This window comes from Vicugna pacos, chromosome 15 (assembly GCF_048564905.1).
Source record: "Vicugna pacos chromosome 15, VicPac4, whole genome shotgun sequence".
NCBI lineage: Eukaryota > Metazoa > Chordata > Mammalia > Artiodactyla > Camelidae > Vicugna > Vicugna pacos.
Window position 1 is genome coordinate 10,400,594 of NC_133001.1, and position 21,130 is coordinate 10,421,723.

Genomic DNA, 21,130 nt, shown 5'->3' on the forward strand with positions numbered 1-21,130 from the left:
ATCTATCTGGAAAGCTTTCTTGCTAATGGGCAGGGGCTGTATTTTCTCAAGAAGAAAATAAAATGAGACTCAAGATAAAAGTGGAGGCGAGAAGGTATTGACATGCTGACTTCTCCCATCCCAACTCTACTAATAATGGCCCTATTAAGGTTTGTTGTTTTGCATGTACACATGATCAGTCCTTCCATAATTATATAAGCCTTAGCCAAAACATACCCACTTTAGCACACAGTTGAGATGTACAAAGCCTATTCTTTCAAGCACTGAGGGTAAACATAGCCTTCTAAGATTCTGGGACCAAACTAGTTCTGTCTTCTCTGGGTTACCATGGGATGCCAAGGGGCCTTGGCTTCTAGGCAGAGGAATATAGGGTTATGTATATCTGCATCTTGGAATCCTTCTAGTCCTAATTACTGAGCTCCCTAACCCCCACATGCACGCTCTATCCTACCCCAAGATCAAATCACCCCTTAGAGAAGGAAAGAGCCCCGTGCCTGCTGCTATGGTTTTAGCATGGAGGTGAGCTTACCGGAGGTGCAGCTCATTTCTTTGTAATCCAGATCCCCAGGAGCAAGGAGCTTGCCTGCCTTGGTGCCACTGTCCTCTCTCCTGTCTCAGCACCACCCACTGGGCACTGCTGGACTCCTAACTCCAAACTCTAACTACTTCATCCATGGGCCTCTGGAAACTACCCACTGGGATCTCAATCCAATGCCTGTCCTTCTCTCATTGGGACAGATCTGCTGGATCTTCGATTCTGTTTGGACTTATTGTCAAAACATGCATGTCTCACTTGCACTTTGCTTTGTAAACTGATTTATTGATTTGGGATCTGACCTAATAGCTACTCCCAGAAAAATCAACAGCCCAACCAGAAGGAGGGTATAAGTTGGGGAAGTGGCAGAGAGTGACTCCAGAGCCAGCTTCTCTCCACCCTCCATCCTTCTTTATCATGCTGACTTGTTTAAGAATTAATGATCTTGCATGGAAGCAACCAAAATGTCCATTGACAGATGACTGGATAAAGAAGATATGATATATGTACACAATGGAATACTACTCAGCCATAAAAAAGAATAAAATAATGCCATTTGCAGCAACATGGATGGACCTAGAGATTATCATACTAAATAAAGTAAATCAGAAAGAGAAAGACAAATACCATATACTATCATTTATATGTGGAATCTAAAAAAGTGACACAAATGAACTTGTTTACAAAATAGAAACAGACTCACAGACATAGAAAACAAACTTATGGTTACTGGGGGGGCAAGAAGTGTAGGGATAAATTAGGAGTTTGGGATTAGCAGATGCAAACTACTGTATATAAAACAGATAAACAACAAGGTCTTACTGTATAGCACAGGGAACTGTATTCAATACCTTATAATAGCCTATAATGAAAAAGAATATGAAAAGGAAAATATGTATGTATAACTGAATCACTGTGCTGTACACCAGAAATTAACACATTGTGAATCGACTATACTTCAATTAAAATTTAAAAAAAGTTTTTTTTTTTTTTAAAGAATTCATGATCCTAACGTCCCACCTATGGAGCACTAATGTTCTCTTCAGGCAGTAATGGCTCACACAGCCATTGTTACCAAAGCCCCAAGCTAGAAATAAAAACTCCTTCTTGGCCCAAATATAAGTAGTACTGGGAGAGTTTTCACAGAACTCTGTTGTGGATTGTTTTTTATTTTTATTTTTTAGAATTGCTTTTAACACACAACTGCTGGCAAACTCTGGTCAAAGAGAGCTGAAATATCCATGTTGTGTAAGTCAGTAGATGTGAAAGGTCCCAGATATTTGACTCACTTCAGTCCTAACACAAATGCCATTCTAGCCCCTGAAGATTTCCATGAGCCAACTGGGTATCAGGATGGTGTGGAGGATTCAGGCTCCTTCTTGGGATTTCGTGCCTGGGTTCCACAAGTGTAAGTCTCAGCAAAATTTGGAATTCAAGTAGCCTTCTAGGAATTCCGCTTGAACACAGCCCTACAGAGTTCTGTGTCCGAAGATTCCTTCAATATACCTGGATCCATTCAAAATCAGAGTTAACACCTCCTCACACTGTAACCAAGCAGGACCCTACTGTCATCGGTGAACATCTGGTATCTGTAATGGTGTTTGTATCTGCTTAACTGTATAATGTTTTAAAGGGTTTTCCTCATACACTTGCTGACTGGGGTTAGGCTGGAGAGGAGGGAGGCTTGGGTGGTCGCCCAACCCTCTCATGGTGCTATGTGCAGGGATCATGCTCAGAGCTCTGATTTTGACCCCAGTGCCCTGCTTTTGACTCCATTGCCCTGCTTTTGACCCCAGTGCCCTCCTCTTGATGCTGACATCTCAGAAACAGCAGTTGGGTTTTTTGTGCATCTTGTTGCTCATAATTCACCCCAATTGCACGTGACTGCAGTTATTTTTAGCCCCATATGGTTTCCTTGTATTCTGTTGTTCCAGGTACAGGTCTCAGCCTACAGCAAGAGGTCCTAAGCCTCAGCCTGCCTAAAATGCTAGAAGCATTTATTAACTGCACAAGTTTTTCTCCAGAGCATTTTCCCATGGACCCCCTTCATATGCATCTTTTTTTCTAGGTACAAGAATACTAAAAGAGTCCCAAAGCCTGAGGTGAACTTCATGCCCAGCAGAGGGAAGGAGACCACTGCATCTGCAAAAATAAGAACAACTTTGCAACAATTTGTTACCCTGTATAGGATCTCTATGGAAACTAGCTCCACCTCTGAACTCTTGAACTTTTACTGTAAACCCTCCTGCCCTCTCTCCCCAGCAGGCTCACAGTGTTGGAGGCATTAGCCCACTGTAACCTCCTTTGCCTGGCAAAGAAATAAAGCTGTCTTTTCTACTTCATCCAAAACCCTGTCCTCAAATCAGTTCACTAAGCAGGTATGGAGGCCATGTTTCAGCAAAGACACCATCTTCTGACTTGACTTTGAGAAGGGTTGCCCAGACCATCAGGACACCAAGCCACCGGTTCTCACTCCTAGTTCCACAAGAAAGTAACCACTGGTGGCAGCTCCAGGGTTTCTTAATTATTTTTGTTTTCCCATGCCCTCTTTGGTGCTTGGAACATGGTAAGAAGTCAGTATATTTTGTGACACCGCATTCACTGTGTATCCCCAATGAGGGATTTTGCATGGAGTTTGGCATTGCCCTCAGATGACCACTTAGTTACTTCCAAAGGTCTGATATACAAAGAGCAGGAGCAAAGGAAGAGCCCTGAGTCTCATTCTGATTGGTTTCCGAAATACATTCTCTTGTGATTCTGTGAGTTTCCAAACCTCCCTGTGGTTAAGCTCCTTAGAAAACACATGCTCTTTCCATTAGCCACAGACAGAACCAGAGTCAGAAAAAATCCAGTGGGCCAAATTGAGTTTAATTTGTCTGCATCCCTCTCCCCTTTGCGAACAGATTAGAGTCAAACGAAAGGGGAAAAAGAGAGCTCACAGTTGGAACCATCACCCAGGAGTCTTTCAATCCTGGAAGAGCAGAGTCGCTGTCAGGATGGAAATTATAAAACCATCAGTTCCTGCTTTTCCTTAGCCCCACCCGGCTGAAGTCACCAATGTCCTCAGTGACCCACCCAAGTCCCTAGCTAAATCCTGGAAGGGTACAGCAGCCTCAGGTACCACTAAGCGGGGCCAGCAATCAGTTCTGACGTCACAGGCCCCATGTTCACTTGTCCCCCTTCTCCCTGCACCCCTACTACCCCACTTCTTCCTTGGCCCTCCTCTCCTTCCTCCTGGCCTCACACTGCACCCTCACTGGCTGGAGGTCTAAACCCAGCCCAAGTCTTCAGCCCTTGTCCTCCTATGACTGACTGGGGTCATGGCCAAGCCTCCCTTCTGCTCTAAAAGCTTGACCTTGACTCTTGCCTTCACTCCAATTTCTTCAGATACCAGTGCAGCCCCAAACCAGGCCACTGAGCACTGTACTTTGAGTAGGAGGCTACCCACCCTGCTCCTATCTGTGTCCAGAGACCCCAGCCCAGATGCCCCGCCCCACCTATTTACTGACTTGCGAGGACTCTAACTGATGACTATGATAACAATGACTTGCTAGCTGTGGAATGCAACCTATTAGTGATTTGGCAAATCAGTTAGGTGGGATGCGGCCAACATTTAATAAAAATGAAACAGAATAGAATAGAAACATCAGGATATATTACATACTGTAACAGAAAGCATTGCCATGTGAAACTTTAGGTCAACTATGCATAAATAATGCATATATACTGTGTCAAGATGGAAACTGTGTTTTTTCTTCTTGTGAATGAACAAAAAGATCATATCAAAATATGTACTCCTTTCATCTCCACCAATTTGTCTTTTCCAACACACACACACACATACCAGGAAAAGCCTAAAAACATTTTCTGATAATCAGGTATTGGTACTTTTGGTGCAAATTCAACACAAAATTCTTCTTGTTGCTATTGCTAAGAAATCAGAATACTGGTTAGCTGTCCACAAGGTATTTCTCATAACTGAAATGCACACAAAGATGTGATAAATGAGAACCAAGGGCCACCAGTCAAAGCCACCAATGTGATCTGTGGATGATCACCAGGCGACCACGACAAGACAAGAGATGGTACTGTGGCTACCAGAAAAGTCAGAGGTCCCCTTCGCTTCCAAGCAACAAAGAAACAATAGGCCCCTCTCGAACACACGGCCATATGAGTGAGAGAAGTAGGGGTGGGGCAAAATTTAAAAGACTTAAATTTACTGAGTGTTTAAATTCTTGCACTGGGCTAGGTTTTCTAGTTTGGGAGAAAGTTGCCTCTCCTCACCAACACCTGTCCCTGGCAGGAGGGTCTTTTGAAGACAAGTGAAACAGCTTTGAGGTATTTTCTCTATATGAGTATAGTGAGAATTATTTCTACCCTGAGACAGTGGCCGCTGCATTTCACTTGCCACTGTCCTGAGTATTCAGCTCCCAGGAGCAAGATACAAAGTGCTCATTTTCTTACCCACACTCAGGATTAGCGCTTGCCGAAATACTTGTATGTTTTTATAAATGAAACGAATTTTCATCATGTTCTTCTGGGATATATTTAATAATAGGCTCTAGATTTTTTTTTTCATATTTATAATTTATTTCACTTTCTTTGTTTTAAAAGCATGGTGTGGATCAGTTAGGACCAGCCATATAATTTGTAGGATCCAGTGCAAAATAAAAACTCAGGGCTTCTTGTTCAAAAAGTATTAAGAAGTCAAGATGGTGATAGCAGAGTATTAAAGTAGGTGCAGGACCTTTCTGAGTGTGGGTCCCTGGGCGACTACACAGGTCCCATGCCCTTGAAGCTGACCTTGGTGTCAGTATTCTTTGCCCACTTTCTATTGGGGTGCAAATGTCCAGGGGTCAGCCTACTTATTCTGGAGAGGTCTAGGTGGCAAGTACTGAGGGCTTGGTGGTCTCCACGGCAACTACCCAACTCTGCTGTCATAGCACAGAAACAGCCAGTGACAGGACATAAACTAAATACATGTAGTGATGCTACAATACAATTTTATTTACAAAAACAGGCTGCAGGCTGGTTTGCTAACCTCTGGTATAGACAGTCACTTTCTTTCATGCTCTTTATGACAAGATAATATAAAAATCTATATTTTCCTCCTGGTAACTGAAGCTTTTGTCTACTTTCACTATTCATTTCCTGTTATTTAGTGCTAAGAATGTGGACTGGAAAAATTGTGCCTTGGGATATATATATGGAGGGATTTTTTTGTTACCTAATAAATATTTCATGGGTATTTGAAAGGAAAGTTTATTCTCTGTGGGGTAATAGGGTTCAAAATATCTTTATTAAATCAACCCCATTAATTATTATTCATATTCTCCTTATCCTTTGGCCACTTAAGTATTCAGAGATGTCTTTTCAGACTCTGCTAAGAAAATAATTTGGTTTTCATCTTTGGCATTCAAAGTAAATGTGAGTTATCTTAATACATTTCCTAAATATTGAAGTACCCGTGCATTCCTGGGATAAATTTTCTCTTGGTCTTGTTATATTATTCCTTTACTTTCCTTTTAGTTGTTTTAATGATGTTTGATTTCAGAATTAAAGCTTCTATTCTAATTTGGGCAGAAGTTTTACATATGTGTTATCTTTGGTAGATATTGATATCAGAAAAATGTTAGCTTCCTAAAATAAATTGGGAAACTCCATCTTTTTCTATTTTCTAGAAGAGTCTAACTTATACTGAAATTTTCTTTTCCTTGAAGATGTGGTAGAACTTTCCATGGAACTAACTTGGTCTAAAACCAAAGGACCTACTCCCAAGGGCAAATCAGACCTTCTCCAGTGTCCAGATCCTATTGAGTAGGGTGGGGGTGGGGTGGGCAAAAGCATAAAGACCAAGAATTTCACCTAAAGGGATTTTAAAAAATCACCACATTGAACTGTTATTATCACTTTGGTTCAAAATTTAGGGATTTCCAGCCCTCCTGCTACCCAGTAGGTAGACTTGAGGGCAAGAAGAAGAGTTTGGGAGCTAGAAAAAAGTAAACTACATTTTTTTTTTGTACATGTGATTGTAGTATGAGTAATTCTTTCTATTCTGCATAAAAATTATGCTTTTTACTTTCTTTTTTGAGAATCCATTCTTTAAGTTTCATATTTTGCCGTAAACCTCATTGATTACATTACTGGACTTATTAACTTCTCTGGAACGTTCTCTTCTATTAAATCTTGAAGTATTTCTTCTGCAGTATTCTTTAGCAACCCAAGTTATCTGGTATACTGGATATCTATTTTTGTCACTCATTACTTATCAACTCTCTCATCACTTTCATGTCACTCATTTACTGCTCACATTCGGAGAATTTCTCAAACACGCCTTCACCATTTATTTCATTTCCTGCATTGTCAGTTCTGCTCTTTGCCGCTTCTCAGGTGATGTTACATTTTCCCATATGTTTTATATTTCCTTTCCTGTTCTAGGTCCCTGTTCTTCTCTTTTCACATCTTATCTCCTGTTTCACAAATTTCTTATTTTATGAACTTCATTGAAATCATAAAATATTTGGTGCTAAAACTGACCTCTTTTGCTGTTGAAAATTCCTTCCATTAATGTGCTTTTCTTCCACTTCAGGAGTTTTTTTTCTCACCATTTATTTTCAGGGGCTAAAATCTTGTATTTTCATCTTTCAAAATGGGAAGATGTGACTGGGTTTAGTATTTGCTTCTCAAATATCATATATATTATATTTATGGCATTGTCTCTGCACTTTGAAGCTTCTCTAAGAACTTAATCTGGGGGAAGGAAGTTGGTCTTAATAGCTAAAGTAAGCTTATGTTATTGTTCCCTCAATTAGTGGGGAGCTGGGAGTGGAATAACTTCTCATCATTTCTCACAAAGGAACTTCATCCTTGCAAGGTTTGTGTGTTTGTTTGGGGCCCAGTTTCCCCAGTTCCAGCTTGTCATATGTAGGGTTTTCTGTCCTGGCATCTACTCCAGGTTCACATTGTACTGGACCAACCTCATTCCTGATCCCTACTGCATCCACATAATAAGAGAAAGAACTCTGCCATTTCCCGGGAGGCCCAGGATCTACGGGGGCAGAATCAGCAACGCTGGACAGAATCACTGTCACGAAGATGCCTGGTGCTCATACGCTCTCTCTCGGCTTAATTTCCCCTTGGACGGGACGGTCCAGCGCAGCTGCCTCTGCGAGGAGCTGATGCACAGTGGCAGCAGGGCCCTAAGGAGATGCTGCTCATCCCCTTACGTCCCACTCTTTACTTCTGACTCACTTCCAGATTTGGGATTGCTCTTGGGGCTCCTCCAGAATCTCCCTCTACATGTTTTTTTTTTTTTTAACTTGGCAACAGAGTTGAAAGTAGACCCTGGCTGACCTCCTTCCAACACAGCCCATCTGCTTGCTCTGTTTCTGCTAGAATTTCTTGCAAGTGTGTTGCAAGTCAGTGTCCCTGTCCTTAGTGGTTGGACCTGATGCAGGCTTCCCCCAGATGCCTCCTTCAGACTTTCTCTTTTGAGAGTGGGGCAGTTTTAGATGATAGTGGGGGAGGCAGTGAGCAGCTCACTGCCCGTGCTCCGCTTCTTTTTCAGAAGTCATAAACAAACTTTCCTCCCTTTCTTATCTCAAACGAAGCCCCTTGGCTGGTTACATTTTAGTTCCTGCATTTACGATGCCCTGAAAGAGCACTTCCAAAAGTCACCAGGGCCTTTATTTCTGCTAAAGCATGTGAACTTTCTCAGTTCTTTCTTGCTGGATGTATTTATAGGCTGCATAAATGCAACAGAGACTATTTCTTGATTCAGCGAACTGACTTTTGAAGTTCCTTTTGAATCTATAAAGAGTAATATTACACTACAACATATATTGGGTGCTTACTAAGCAGAGGCATTGTACTGAGACTTTACGTTCATTGTCATGTAATAATAACAGCTCGCACTTAACGAGCACTTCCTGTGTGTGCATGGGATTCTGTTCTGAGCCCAACAGCCCTATGTGGTAATACAATTAGCTCCTTTTGACAGATGAGGAAACTGAGTTCACAAAGAGATTAAGTAATTTGCTCAAGGACACACAGCCCATAAGTGGTAGGGTTGGAATTCAAACTCTAGGTCTAAAGGCGATGCACACTCTTAGTCCGAACACCACTCTCTTACAGTCTCCTTTCTGGTGTTTAAACCTGGGTTCTTAACACCTATGTGACACTGCCTCCCCATGGAGGGGTCGGGAAAGGTACAATTACACTTTCCGGTGTTAGGCACCAAGACAATGACAAGTACTAGAGAGGTTTCACAAATAGTGATGGGAGTTTGGGAGCGGGGATGCCAGGAAAAGCTTACGACTGGGATGCTCAAATGGAATCAGGAGTTGAACTGATTGCCCATTTTAATGGAATAAGGTGTCCACGGGGAGTCACCTGTTTGGCCTGAAGGCTGGAAGTCCCCTCCTCTTTTGTTCCCTTGATACTGTCTTTTCTAAGAGTAAATAATCAGGATGATCATATAATTGAAAATCCAAACTGAAACACTTTCAAGAGTCAAATAGGAAGCCATTCATAATTATACTGGGACAAGCACAAGTCAGGAGTGGACTGGGCCATCCATTTATCTACGGTGGGATTAAGGCTGTCCAATGGCATCCTGTTTCCTTTTACCTTATATTGTTCATTATTGTGGTTGGAGTCTAGTTACAGTCATGATGCTTCACTCTTCTCCTATTTGCTATACAACTTCCATAAGCCTGGTATTTGCATTATCTCTTATGTAAGGAATGATGGCTATGGTTCTGACCACAATCTTTCTGCCAAAAGATATTAGGAAGCCTTTTCAGGTGGTTCCTACAGAAAGGAGCTCTATATTGTTGAGCAGCAGAGTTTGAAAAGAAAAAAAAAAAGAAGCCAAAGCTCCTGAATGAGACCTCAGAGGACAAGCACTAAAGCTTACTCTTCCCCATCTCTTGACAATGGGCCCCTCTGCTGCTCATCAGGAGATATGCGTTGTTACGGGGTTGGCGGGTTCTGAAGAGGAACGGGTTTTGAATGAAGATGTGATGTAGACAGGCGATTGTTCTGAATTTTTTGTATCACAGGGAGCCCACGACTAGTGAGGGGAGGGGGCCAAGTACCAGTAACCATCTCCAAGGGTAAGAGGGCATCACCTATTTAAGGATGGAAATGGTGATGAAGGGCATTATAGCTAAAGGTGAGGAAGAGCATGGGTTAGCTCAGGGAACAGCACAGCGCAGTTTTGTTGGAAATTGCTAGTGTGTGTGGCGTGGTAAGAGATGAAGCTAAGGGAAACACTGAGCCTGAGCAATAAGGCTCTTGGATACTTTACTAAGGAGTTTATATTGTATACAAAAAGGACTTTGGAAGTGTTTAGAGGTTTAAGGGTTGGGGAAGAGTATGTCAAGATCAGATTTGTGTTCTAAAAAGATCCATTTGGTACCAGTGTTGAGAACACAGGGCTGGGGGGAAAGGAATTAAAAAGGAGGTAAAGAGACCAATATAGATAATGTTTCAGTGAACAGGGTGAGAAATTGCCTGAACTTGCCAGGCCTTGGAGTGTGAGTAAGAGGATTACTACCAGATCCTTGGCTTAAGTGGCTGGATTTATGGTGATGCTGTTCACTAAGGTGAGGAACAGAGAAGACGATTTTAGGGGGAAAACATCTAGTTGATCCCCTGCCTCCACTGAAATTCTCTCTTTCCTTGCCTCAGCGTTAACAATGCTTTGCTGGTTCTCTTCCGACTGTTCTGGCAACTTCTTCTCAGCTCTGTTCAGTGGAGTTTCTTCTTTGGCCAAGACATTCCTGTTGGCAATTCCTCTAGGTTGGAGCCTGGCCATCTTCCTCATTAAACTCCACCTCTTCTTGACATTTTTCATCCTGATATTATCTTGATATTATCTCCATGTGATTTTTCACCCACATTCATATTTTCAACTACTACCCTTGGGCTAACCACACTGAAGTCTTTATTTTCAGTTCCAGAGTATAAATCCATCTGCCTACTCAACGTCTCCACCCAAATGTCCCACGTGTTCGGACTCAACATGTCCACACCAAACTCCTCTTTCCTTCTGAAACTTGCTTCTTGCCCTCACAACTCTTTCCTCTGCTACTCATTCACCAGTTGCTGTCAAGTCCTATGCTACAAGAGTGCTCAACTTCACTTGTTCTTTTTGTCTCATTCCTACAACATAATTTCATAACCTCCTGCTGATATGAAAAAAATCCACTCTTTCCAGATTCTTTCCCTGTCACTCTCACTGTCATGCTTATTATATCACCAAGAGTATGTGTTATTTTGCTTTCTTGTATTCCCCCTTTGTCATCAATGTTTTTGCTTTGCTTTGTCACCTGGCAAAATCCTGCTCACAGTTCAAATTCTGGATCCAAAGTTACCTTCACCATAAAGTCTCCTAAGCTTCTCTTATCTCAACCAAAATTAATTATTTCATCAACTGTTTTCCTAGCCCTTTGTCTCTTCTACTAAATTGTGAAATCGTTGAGAGCCGGGGACATGCTGTAGGCATTTTGTAATCGATGACTTTAGCACAGTTTGATAAATGCTAAATTAAACTGATGTATTCCTTACCCTGGCTAGCCAGTCCTGCCTAAAATCTAGGGAAATGCCTTTGGTAGAGGACTACATCCTACCTCTTTTTTTAGGGGTAATTACCACCGGTACCACCACAACGACCATCATATAGTCACCACCACCACCACCACCACCATCATAATCACCATCATCACCACCACCACCATCACCACTACCATCACCACCATCATCACCACAACCACTACCATCACCACCACCACCACCATCACCACCACCACCATCACCACCACCACCATCACCACCACCACCGCCATCATCATCACCATCACCATCGCTATCTATCATCTTGGTCACTCACATACCAAATGCTTCATTAAAGGTTTTAACCTAATATTATTTAATCTTTTGGACACTTCCTCAAGACCGAAATTTTAATGCCTGTTTTATTAAGAAGACTGAGGTTTGGAGAGGCTAAATAATTTGCTCAGGGTCGTATCTGAAGCCAGAGATGCCCAACTCCAGAGTCGGCTCTCTTAACCCTTCTACTGAGCCTAGCTCCTTCCCATGAGGCACTGGGGTACACTTCATGCCTGCAGTCTTGACAGAAAGGGACACAGAACTGTCCTAGCAAACACCATGGCTTATATGTGTATGCACACACGATAGGACCTGGCAACACTGAAGGGCAAAGCCTGGCCTATCTGTGCACAACCTCCATATCACATTGAGCTGCTCCTGCTGCCATCTAAAATAAGAGCTCTGCTTGGCACCCAATCTCCAATGTCTGCTGCCTCGGCTACATCCTCCCCATAGAGGGAAAAAGCCATCATCATGGGACAGCTTTTCTTGTCTTCCTGTTCACTCTCACAGTTTCTTCTGGGAGGGACAGACCCACATTACAATCACCTGGGAAGCTTTTCCAAAATACACATGTCTGCCCCAGCCCCCGGACATTCTGATCTGGCCCCTGGTTGAGAACCACTGGTTTAGCATATTCATTTCCAAGGTCTGCAGTTTCCACTGACCCTCTTATCACCAGAGCCCCCCGAGTTCTTCCTCCAGACACATGCTCTTCCTGCTCAGATGCCGTCCTCAGAATCAGCATCACTGGATGCCTTCCACTACCCTGCTTTCTTTCAGTTAGGGGTTCTCAACCAGGGTGGTACCATCTCACAGGGAGGCATTTAGAAAGAAAGGCAGGGGCATTTATTTATTGGACTAGGAAGGCTAATGGCATTTACAAAAGAAGGATCAGAAATGCTAAGCATCCTACAGTTCCTCACAGTGAAAAACTGTCCCACTGAAAATGGCAACAGCGCCCCCACTGAGAAGCATGTTTGATTAAAACTCACACTAAGGACTCAAGGTCTGAATCAGCCTCTGCAGTAGACAGCATCGTCTCGGCCAGGCTGCCGCAAGTGTTCCAGGGGCTGCTCTCCCCTCCCAGCCTTTCAGATTCCCTCATTCCCACAAACCATGGACAAAGGGAATCTTAGCTTTCAAGTATATTCATGTAATACTTAGTTATCAGGGAAGCATGTCTCAGCCCCATTTCGACTTCCCATTTAATCTCATTTAATCTGCTGCCTGCTGCACTGAATGCTTGTTTCATCTAAAGAAGGAGAGGAATGGGAGTGGGAGGGAAAGAAAGGGAGCCCTCACTGTCTCGTGGGCGGATTTGAACTGTCATGTCCGATCATAATTCCAGGTCGGTGAATATATCTAAGACACAGCTCAACGCTCACCCTGTTCCAGAAGTCTTATCTCTTTAAACTCTCCCGGTGACTACTCCTTTCTTGCTTATTCAGGCAAAAGCCATGTATAATTATAGGCTTGTAGAAGAGGCTTTTAATGCTCACTCACATCTGGCTTTCCTTTCCTTTTAGACACACAGGAGGATGACATTTTTTCACCCTCTTAAGGTGAAGGCACGTGACTAGTTCTGACCAATGGGCCATGAGTGGAAGAATGTGTGTCAATTCCAGCTGGAGTGTTGCCAGCCAGAGACTCTCCAGCATTTTCTTCCCTTGGAAGCTGGTATTAAGAAGTCTCCACCAGCCTGGCTCCCAGAAGGACTACCACGAGCAGAGACCCTGCTGACCCTCACCAGATGTGTAGCAGAGACAGAGATTATGAAGATTTATATCTTAGTTGTTTTGTGTCACTGAGATTTGGGGGATTGTTTGTTACACAGCATAACCTAAACTACTCTGACTGAGCCAATGTTCTCCTGTATGTTTACAGTCTTTTCATCTTTGTAGGTAGATCATGAGTCAGAGAGGCCTGGGTTTGAGGCTGAGTTTCACCACTGATAGTGACTTTGGCTCACTCACCTCCATAAACCTGTTTCCTAGTGTGTCAAAATGGTGATTGTGACTGTGCCGGCCTTATGTCGTTGTAAAGACTAAAAGGGATCATGCAGACAAAACACTTATACAGTAGCAAGGGCTCAGTAAATGCTACTTCTTATTTCTTCTCCTTATTGATCTCAAATTGACTCTACCTGCCCCCTGTCCCAAATCCTCACTGAAGCCTTTAACTTTGGCAGTCTTTCTAATGTCCTTCTGCCTAAAAAAACAAATAGTCTGGGACTGCTTCCTGCTTCTCTTACATCCTCACAGCATCCAGAACAGGACGCTGTTTGCAATAGGCATTGTCATCTGTGCTTTCAATGGAGCACATGCTTGTGATTGGAACTGAGAACATATTTTATGCCCAAAGAATGAAAGAATCAGCTCATCCAAATTGAAGAACCCTAATGACTATTTTCAGTGCAAACCTGGCATGCCTGGAAAACATGCCAGGAAACATCCAAAAACCCACTTTGTCTTTTGTTGCCGAATAATCACTGGGAGATTGGAAACCCAGTCTCTTGGCCACACACCAAAACTAGACACACGTTCTAAATTAGCATAAAGCCAATCCTATTTGCATTTATGTGACAGCCAAGTCTCTCTAAGGGATGCCAGAGTTTGTTACTGGACCACTGGGAGTCCTGCAGTGTTTTGAAGATAATTGCAGGTTATCTTAGGAAGGATGCCTTCCTCCAACACTCCTGGATTCTATTCTCAGCTTGACACTGAGTTTTACCAGGTCTCCGCAGCTAAGGAAACTAGAGGTAATTACTTGGCTGACCCAGACAGAGACATGAAACAAAACAAAATAGTTTTGCCTTGTTTGTTTTTATTTTGAACCATAAGCCAAACCTTCCAATTTGCAGCCAATTCTATCAACTATTACCTGGCCTGATAAGTCCTCTCCAAATCTGGACCCTAATTGGGGTTCTTCCCAACTGGAGGAACATTTAAAAGCAACCACAGAATCCATCTCAATGCAAAACAAACAAACAAACAAACAAAAAAACATGCCTGGCTCTGAAAAACTTTTTTTTTTTGCCTGATGTCTCCTAGAATGATTATTATAGCATTTTTAAGGTACCATCTAATGGACTCTTTTTCTTATTCGGAGTCAATTTTGCATTTTCATTACTGGAAGCCCACTTCCAAAGCATTTATGAAAACAAGCTACGTCTGTGTGTTTGAACATGTCTACAGAGTTGAATTTCCCTTTTCCATCAGATTCAATCTGCAGGAATTACTAATTTATTGGATCTTTAAGTGCATCATCATCAGCTGTTCTTAGAGTCCTAGCCATCAGTTAACCCTCAGACCTCTGAAGCATCTCTGTGCGATGCAGGGGGCTCTAGTCCCTGAAACTTTCAATCAACTATAGTTGATTGAATAGAAGAGCAGTAGCTTCTCAATGAAGTAACCTTGAGTACCCTATGCACTGTCATTTCCTGAAACTCTGAGGCAGGGATTTTTAATTCCTGGAATCTACCCAGTTCCTCTAGTTGTATTGCCATGTGCTTCTCATTATGACCCAACTGGACAGGGCAGTGATGACTGGAAAAAGCTGGACTGGGAGTTAGAAGCAGACACTGTCCCAGCTCCATCATGATCTAATCCTAGGTCCTTCAGCAGGTCACTTCACCCAGCGGGTTGACAAAGGTTGAGCAGTTGTCTCATCCATAAATTAGAGACAGTAACCCTTGCCCTGGCCATCAATGAGATGCTGTAAGTGACATGGCATAAGTGTTGGGAAACTTAAGTTCTGACTCTAAAGATTTCTTTTCTAAATTAGTAGTTGGGATCCCAGAAGGTGGTGAGGTTCTTGGTCTAATGTTATAGAAATCTGTTTAATGACCATGTCCCTGGAATATAACACATAGGGGTGGTTCTGTAGATCATCACCACCATGGATCCTGGGGTAGGACCTGAGTGAGTGGCAAGATGGGGTTTCCTTGCATGGGAAAAAGAGGAGAAAGTTGGTGTTGAATAAAAAGGAAGTCGCAGAGGGAGGAGTTGGTTCTAATGGGGAAGAAGTCTATGGTGAACCTGCAGAGAGCCTTCACAAATGTAAGGAGGTATGGGGTGACAGGCTGTGGCTTTGGGACACCCTATAAATAAACTATTCAGTGCTCACCATCACCCTCCAGCCCACCACCATCTCCTCCACTCCTCCTGCTCCACCCCACCATTCTATTTTTGAAGTCTGTAAGGCACGCATAAATATGGCCAACAATTCCCAAGACTCATGATAGAGAATCCACTTTTTCCACTGAAGTGCCGAACAGCTCTCTATAAAATAGAGCAAGATGTGACACATATACCGTGTAATAACAGAAGAGTCCTGCGAGAGAGGAAAGGAATATTCCTGTCTGTGGGTTGGTCAACTGGGTGTATTCATCTTAGAGGACCCCCTGGAGGACTTAAAGAAGGTTAGCTGCTCCTTGACTGTTTTCAAATCCGACTTTTAAAATCCCTGGTTGAATTCCCAGCAATCTACTTTTCCTGACGGTAACCATTAAAGCATGTTTAAGTGAACATGAAATTCCATCAGGATAAAGCTCCGTGAAGCCCAGTCCACTGGCCCCATCGCCAAAGCCGCTAATAAGGCCCTATTGTGTTACTGTGGTAGTCTGGGTTATCATTATGAAGTCTTTGCTTCTGGTTGAGAAAACATGACATTCCATTAAATGTATAATCTGGGTTTTTTTTTTCCAGGCCAGAGATGCATCCTGCTTAAAGCCGAAATGAGCTGAGATTTAATGTCATGGAGAAGAAGAGAACCATTCGCTGGGGGAAAAAAAGGGGGGGAAGGGGAGTCAAGGGGTGGAGAGAAGAATGGTGAATTTCGTGCCTCGGGACCCACTGGTTTCAGCCTGTAGATGGTGTCTTGCCGGCCAGAGGATCTTAGAAGCCCAAGGAAAAAATGTGTCAGCATTCTTTCCCTTTGCACTCTGCAGTGGTTGGGTGCTGTTTGGGAGGTTCTTTCTAGGACAGAAGACGGTGTCTTTAGGGACCACCCAAGGGGCTGTTTGCTATCACTGCTTTTGACCCATCCCCGAGCTCTGGGCTCAACAATCCCATAAATGAGCCCGGACGGAGGTGGCCTGCTGGAGGTGTGCACGCTTATTATACCACGTTCTAGCAAGTTTCTCATTCAGTACAAAACTATTCCTCTCTTCGAGCAATAGGACAACTAAAGGAAGTCACAGGAGTAAAGGTAGGTACTTGGAAAGGTCTCCCCACCATTTTTTTTTCCTGGAGCCTTTTTTGGGTTCCCAGTGTGCTGCAGAGAATCCTACGGTGCATTTACAAACGTACTCTCGGATTAAATATAAAAGCAGCAGCCTCCATAGATGCGGGGTGGGGGGCCTGGAGCTCAGCACGCTGGTGAGAGACCCCCCCTTACACTTGAAATGAGTTTTTAAAAACTCAAGAGTAACTTATTTTTGCGGACTAGAAGATGTAGAAAAGTTGGAAAATTTAGAAAGTGGAAAAACAATGTAAGAATCCCACCTTTTAGGCAGAAATACTAGTACCCATAGGGTGAATCAATTCACATACATGCGTGTGCTTAGCAATTTTACAAAAGTAGCATCATAGTGAATACTGTTTTGTAATTGCATTTTCACCTAAAAGTATAGTATGAGCATTAGGTGTTTATTCTAAATTATCTTACAAGCATGCATAACATACATACTCAAAATTATGCCTACATCATGCCTTACTTACTAAATTCCCTGTTGTTGAGCATTTAGGTAATTTTCAGCTTTATTATTATTAATCGCACTGCCATGAACACACAGATGGGCGCTACTTTCTGACTGCCTTGGATTTTTCCTTTGATAAATGTTACGAAATTACTGAAATTATTGTCCTGTCCGTGCTATTCAATACAGTAGGTACAGTGGCTATTTAAATGTAAATGATTGAAGCTTCAATAAAATAGAAAGTTCATTTCCTCACTCCCACTAAACACATTTTAATTGTCAAGAGCCACATATGGCTGGTAGCTGCCATCTTGGACAGCACAGACATGGACCATTTCCATCATTACAGGAAGTTCTACTGGACCACACAAGTCTAGAAAGACCATGGGAACATGTACATTCCTATATGACAATACCTCTGTCTCCCGTATGTTGGCCGATACTGAATGTCATACTTCCTTAAAAATCTTTGTCAACTTAATAAAAATTATGTCTCATTTGATTTTTCCACTTCTTTGATTATTAGTGAAGTTGAACTTTTTTGTTTGCTTATTGACTTTCATATGTTTTTTGTGAATTATTTATATAGTAGACTTGTTTTCTACTGGGATGATCTTTCTAAAACTCCTTATCATCTATTAAGGTTACTCTAAGGGGTGAATAAATGTTGCAAAAGTTTTTGTAAGTAGTTATCTCTTATTTATGGCCTATTTTCAGTTATAGAAGCGTAAGATTTTAATATATGTAAATCTTTTTGTAGTTTTCCATATTGCTTCTACCCTGTTTCAAAAGCTCTAAATCTAAGATTACAGTAATATTCATCCAAGTTTTCTTCTAGTTCCTTCATCTCATTTTAAACATTTAAATTTTCAGTCCTCTTGGAATTTATTTTGATGTGGGGGATAAAGTATAAATCTAATTTTTTTTCCTTTTCCCATGTGACTATGCATTTGTCCAAGAATCATTTTTTAAAATAATGAACTCATTCCCCACTGATTCGAACTTCCATCAAATGCTTACATGTCCTCGAATCTATGTCTAGAGTTTCTATTCTGTCCATCTATTCTTTGGCCTTTTCCATCTCATTTTTATGAATTTGTCTTACAATACATTTTAATATTTGGAGGTATAAGAATTTATTCATTATTCTTTTCCCAAAAATTTTTAGCTCATTTTATCCATTTTTCCCCCAAGTTCAACCTAGAATCATTTTGTTAAATTCCTTTCACCACCACCAAAATAAATTCTTTCAGAACTGTGACTTTAAAGTTTAATTCAATTTAGAAGTTAATTTGGAAAGAATTGCTATCTCTACAGTGGAGAGTCATTTCATTCCATTCAGGGATGTGATGATTCTGTCCATTTTTTTTTCAAGTCTTTCTGTATGTCCCTCTGAACTGGCTTAAAAATTTTTTATTTTTTTAAGCATAGTGATGGGTATCTCTGTTTTCTGACATGGTCTCCGAATCTGTGAGCTGGTGCTCCCAGCCCCTAGCAGTAACAAAAGAAATTCCATTTCTTAGCTCTGGAGTATATTTTCAGTATCCACCTTCTCATAAATCTGCAAGAAAAAGATCTCACTTTTCATCCAAAGAATCTGTAGTTCAAAACAGCCTTTACGGAAAAAATCAAACTCCAGGGGCAACTGCAAAGCACATTTGGTGTCTAGCTGGCCAGCTTACTTTGCAGGACTCTTTTTCCAACTCCCAAATACTTTCCAGTCTGTGAAATTCATCTCCCCACCACTGTACCAGCAAGCGCCTGTCCCAGCCGTGGGGAGCTCGCACAGTTTCAGTAAGCAAGGATCTTTCTGAGGAGCTTTTTATTGTTAAAAGTGGTTTTTAGTAGATGGCATGGAACTTCCTTGAATGCCCCTGGCTTCCCAGATCGAAGGGGGATTTGGGAAGAGTTTAATGGGTCAGAGTTCAGCTTTCCCTTGAACACAGTCCTGATGCCGAATGCATTTTCGGAAGGAAACCAGGGCTCCTGCACCTCCCTGGTAGCCCACCAGTCAAATCTCCAAGAGCTCGAATTCGCCTACAGCAGGGTTTCTCCAGCCGAGAGGGAGGAGGGATATAAAACCGCAGGGGACTTTTGGCACTGTCTGGAGACATTTTTGGTTGTCACCAGGGAGAGACTGGTGGAAGGGTGGGCTATGGAGAGGGGTAGTACCGGCAATAGTGGGCAGAGGCCAGGGATGCTGCTGAACACCCTACAACGCACAGGGCACCCCCACAACAAAGAATTCCCCAGCCTGAAACTCAGGGGTGCCCAGTTCGAGAAATCCGCCTTACAGTTTCACTAACTGCCCAGCTAGACTTCATTATACTATTAGGAGCAAAGGTAAAGCATTATATAGGATCGCATTTTTAAAAAAGAGACGATTGGCTTTTAAAAGCCGCGCGCCTCTTACTTGAGACGTCCCTGAAAAGTTCTGCCTCTCGTAAGTAAGTAAGCTTTTCTCACCAAGGTTTCTAAAGCAAACGGAAAGGGTTCACAGAAACGTAGTAGGTCAACAGCATCCTCACACTGCCACCCTCAAACACACGCGCCTCGGTCACAGAAAGCAAGGCAGACAAGAAGCTGTCCCGCGAACGAACAGCGACGCCGGCCCTGCGGGCTCGGGCAGCGGAGAAGGATGGGGAGGCGCGCTCGGTCCACAAAGGCGCAGCGCTGGGGCCAACGCCACCTCCCGCGGCCTCTCTTGGTCCCTGGAGATGCGTGCCTGTCCCAAAGCGACCCTGCCAAGGAGCGCAGCCCAGGGAGAATGCATAATCAGTTTAGCCTAGGGTGGAACAACTCGGGGCACTTACTTGTCCAGAATGAAGTACAGGTCAAATCCCCCGTAGCAGGCTGGACCCCCTTCCTCCCTGCGTCCCCCTTGCCCGGCGCAGATGAGCACAAAAGTGGCCAAAGAGAGACACTTGAAGCCGATGCCCAGGGCTTTCTGCTCCACGGTGGCCATGACCTGCAGCCCAGGGAGAGGGTAGGGTCCTCTCCTTCCCACGCTCCTCGAACTCGCCAGGACCCTCAGGGGCGCGCCATCCGAGGGGCCCTCCTCTCCGGCCCTTTATTCCCCCTCGCTCTCCCGAAACTCCCCGGAAGCAATTGTCTGGGGGAGTTCACGGTTTTCCTTCTGGTTTCCGCTTCGATTCTGCGTCTAGGTTTCAGGTTTCAAGAATCCCAATACTGTACTCCGCTTTTTTAAAGGGGCTGCTCCTGACTCGGGCCAGCCGGCCGCTCCGGAGGCTGCGCTGAGATTTTTGCAATTGAAGCAGTTCCGTCCTGATGGTTCTTTGTCCCAGTTTTTAAATATTATGGGGTGGGTTTTCAAACTGTTCTTGGTTGGGGGAGCGCTTTGCCTTTACTCCCTCCTCTCTGTCCCCTTCCTTATTTTGTGGGGGAAGAAAGTTCAAAGGGTGCCACCTTGTGGCCAAGGACGGCGAAGGCACCCTTCGGCGTTCGCGGGGCAGTGGCTGTGCACGTTTCCTTATTCCATCCTTTTTCCCACGCACCTTCCCCTTCGTTTTCCATTACTTCTCCCCATTCCTAGTTCTCTCTCGCTAGCTAGCTTTATCATCCCTGTGCTTTCCTTTCCTGTCCTACGTCCGCTGATTAGGCCACTGTAAACATTTGACGAGAACTTACTCCAAGCACTGTGGCTCCGACCCCAGGCTGGGACCTTTGCAAACAAGCCATTATGCAAATACGCGGAGAAGAACGGGCACTTTGTGATCTGAATCATTCAAGTGACCTTACTGTACTCAGCGCAGATCATAAAAGAGACTGTTGGGGTGCGGTCATTGGCTGAAAACCATAAATAGCCCCACAGGGAAAGCTGTTCCTTGCCATGGAATAGCTGAGCCTTCTAGATTGTCTCCATCTCCAGATTTTAGATTCTGTGATAAGTTCTTTTCAGCCTATGAACTTTGACTTTTTCCCCTCCAATCTTTGATTTTAGGACAGAGGCAGTAAACAGCTTACAAGAGGGTGAAACTTCC

General features: G+C 43.2%; 1 protein-coding gene across 2 annotated transcripts in view; it reads right to left on the bottom strand.

Annotated features, from left to right (window-relative positions):
* ANTXR1 (ANTXR cell adhesion molecule 1) overlaps window positions 1-20,555 on the bottom strand; it is a 217,688-nt gene extending 197,133 nt beyond the window's left edge. The window contains exon 1 of one of the 2 annotated variants that reach the window (XM_006201540.3): window positions 19,943-20,542. In XM_006201540.3, the coding sequence (XP_006201602.2) occupies window positions 19,943-20,094 (152 nt within the window). In that variant the 5' untranslated portion in view covers window positions 20,095-20,542. Of the gene's footprint in view, window positions 1-19,942 lie in introns of both variants that reach the window. The other variant, XM_072937608.1, reaches the window with a different exon arrangement.
* Window positions 20,556-21,130: the final 575 nt, after the last annotated feature.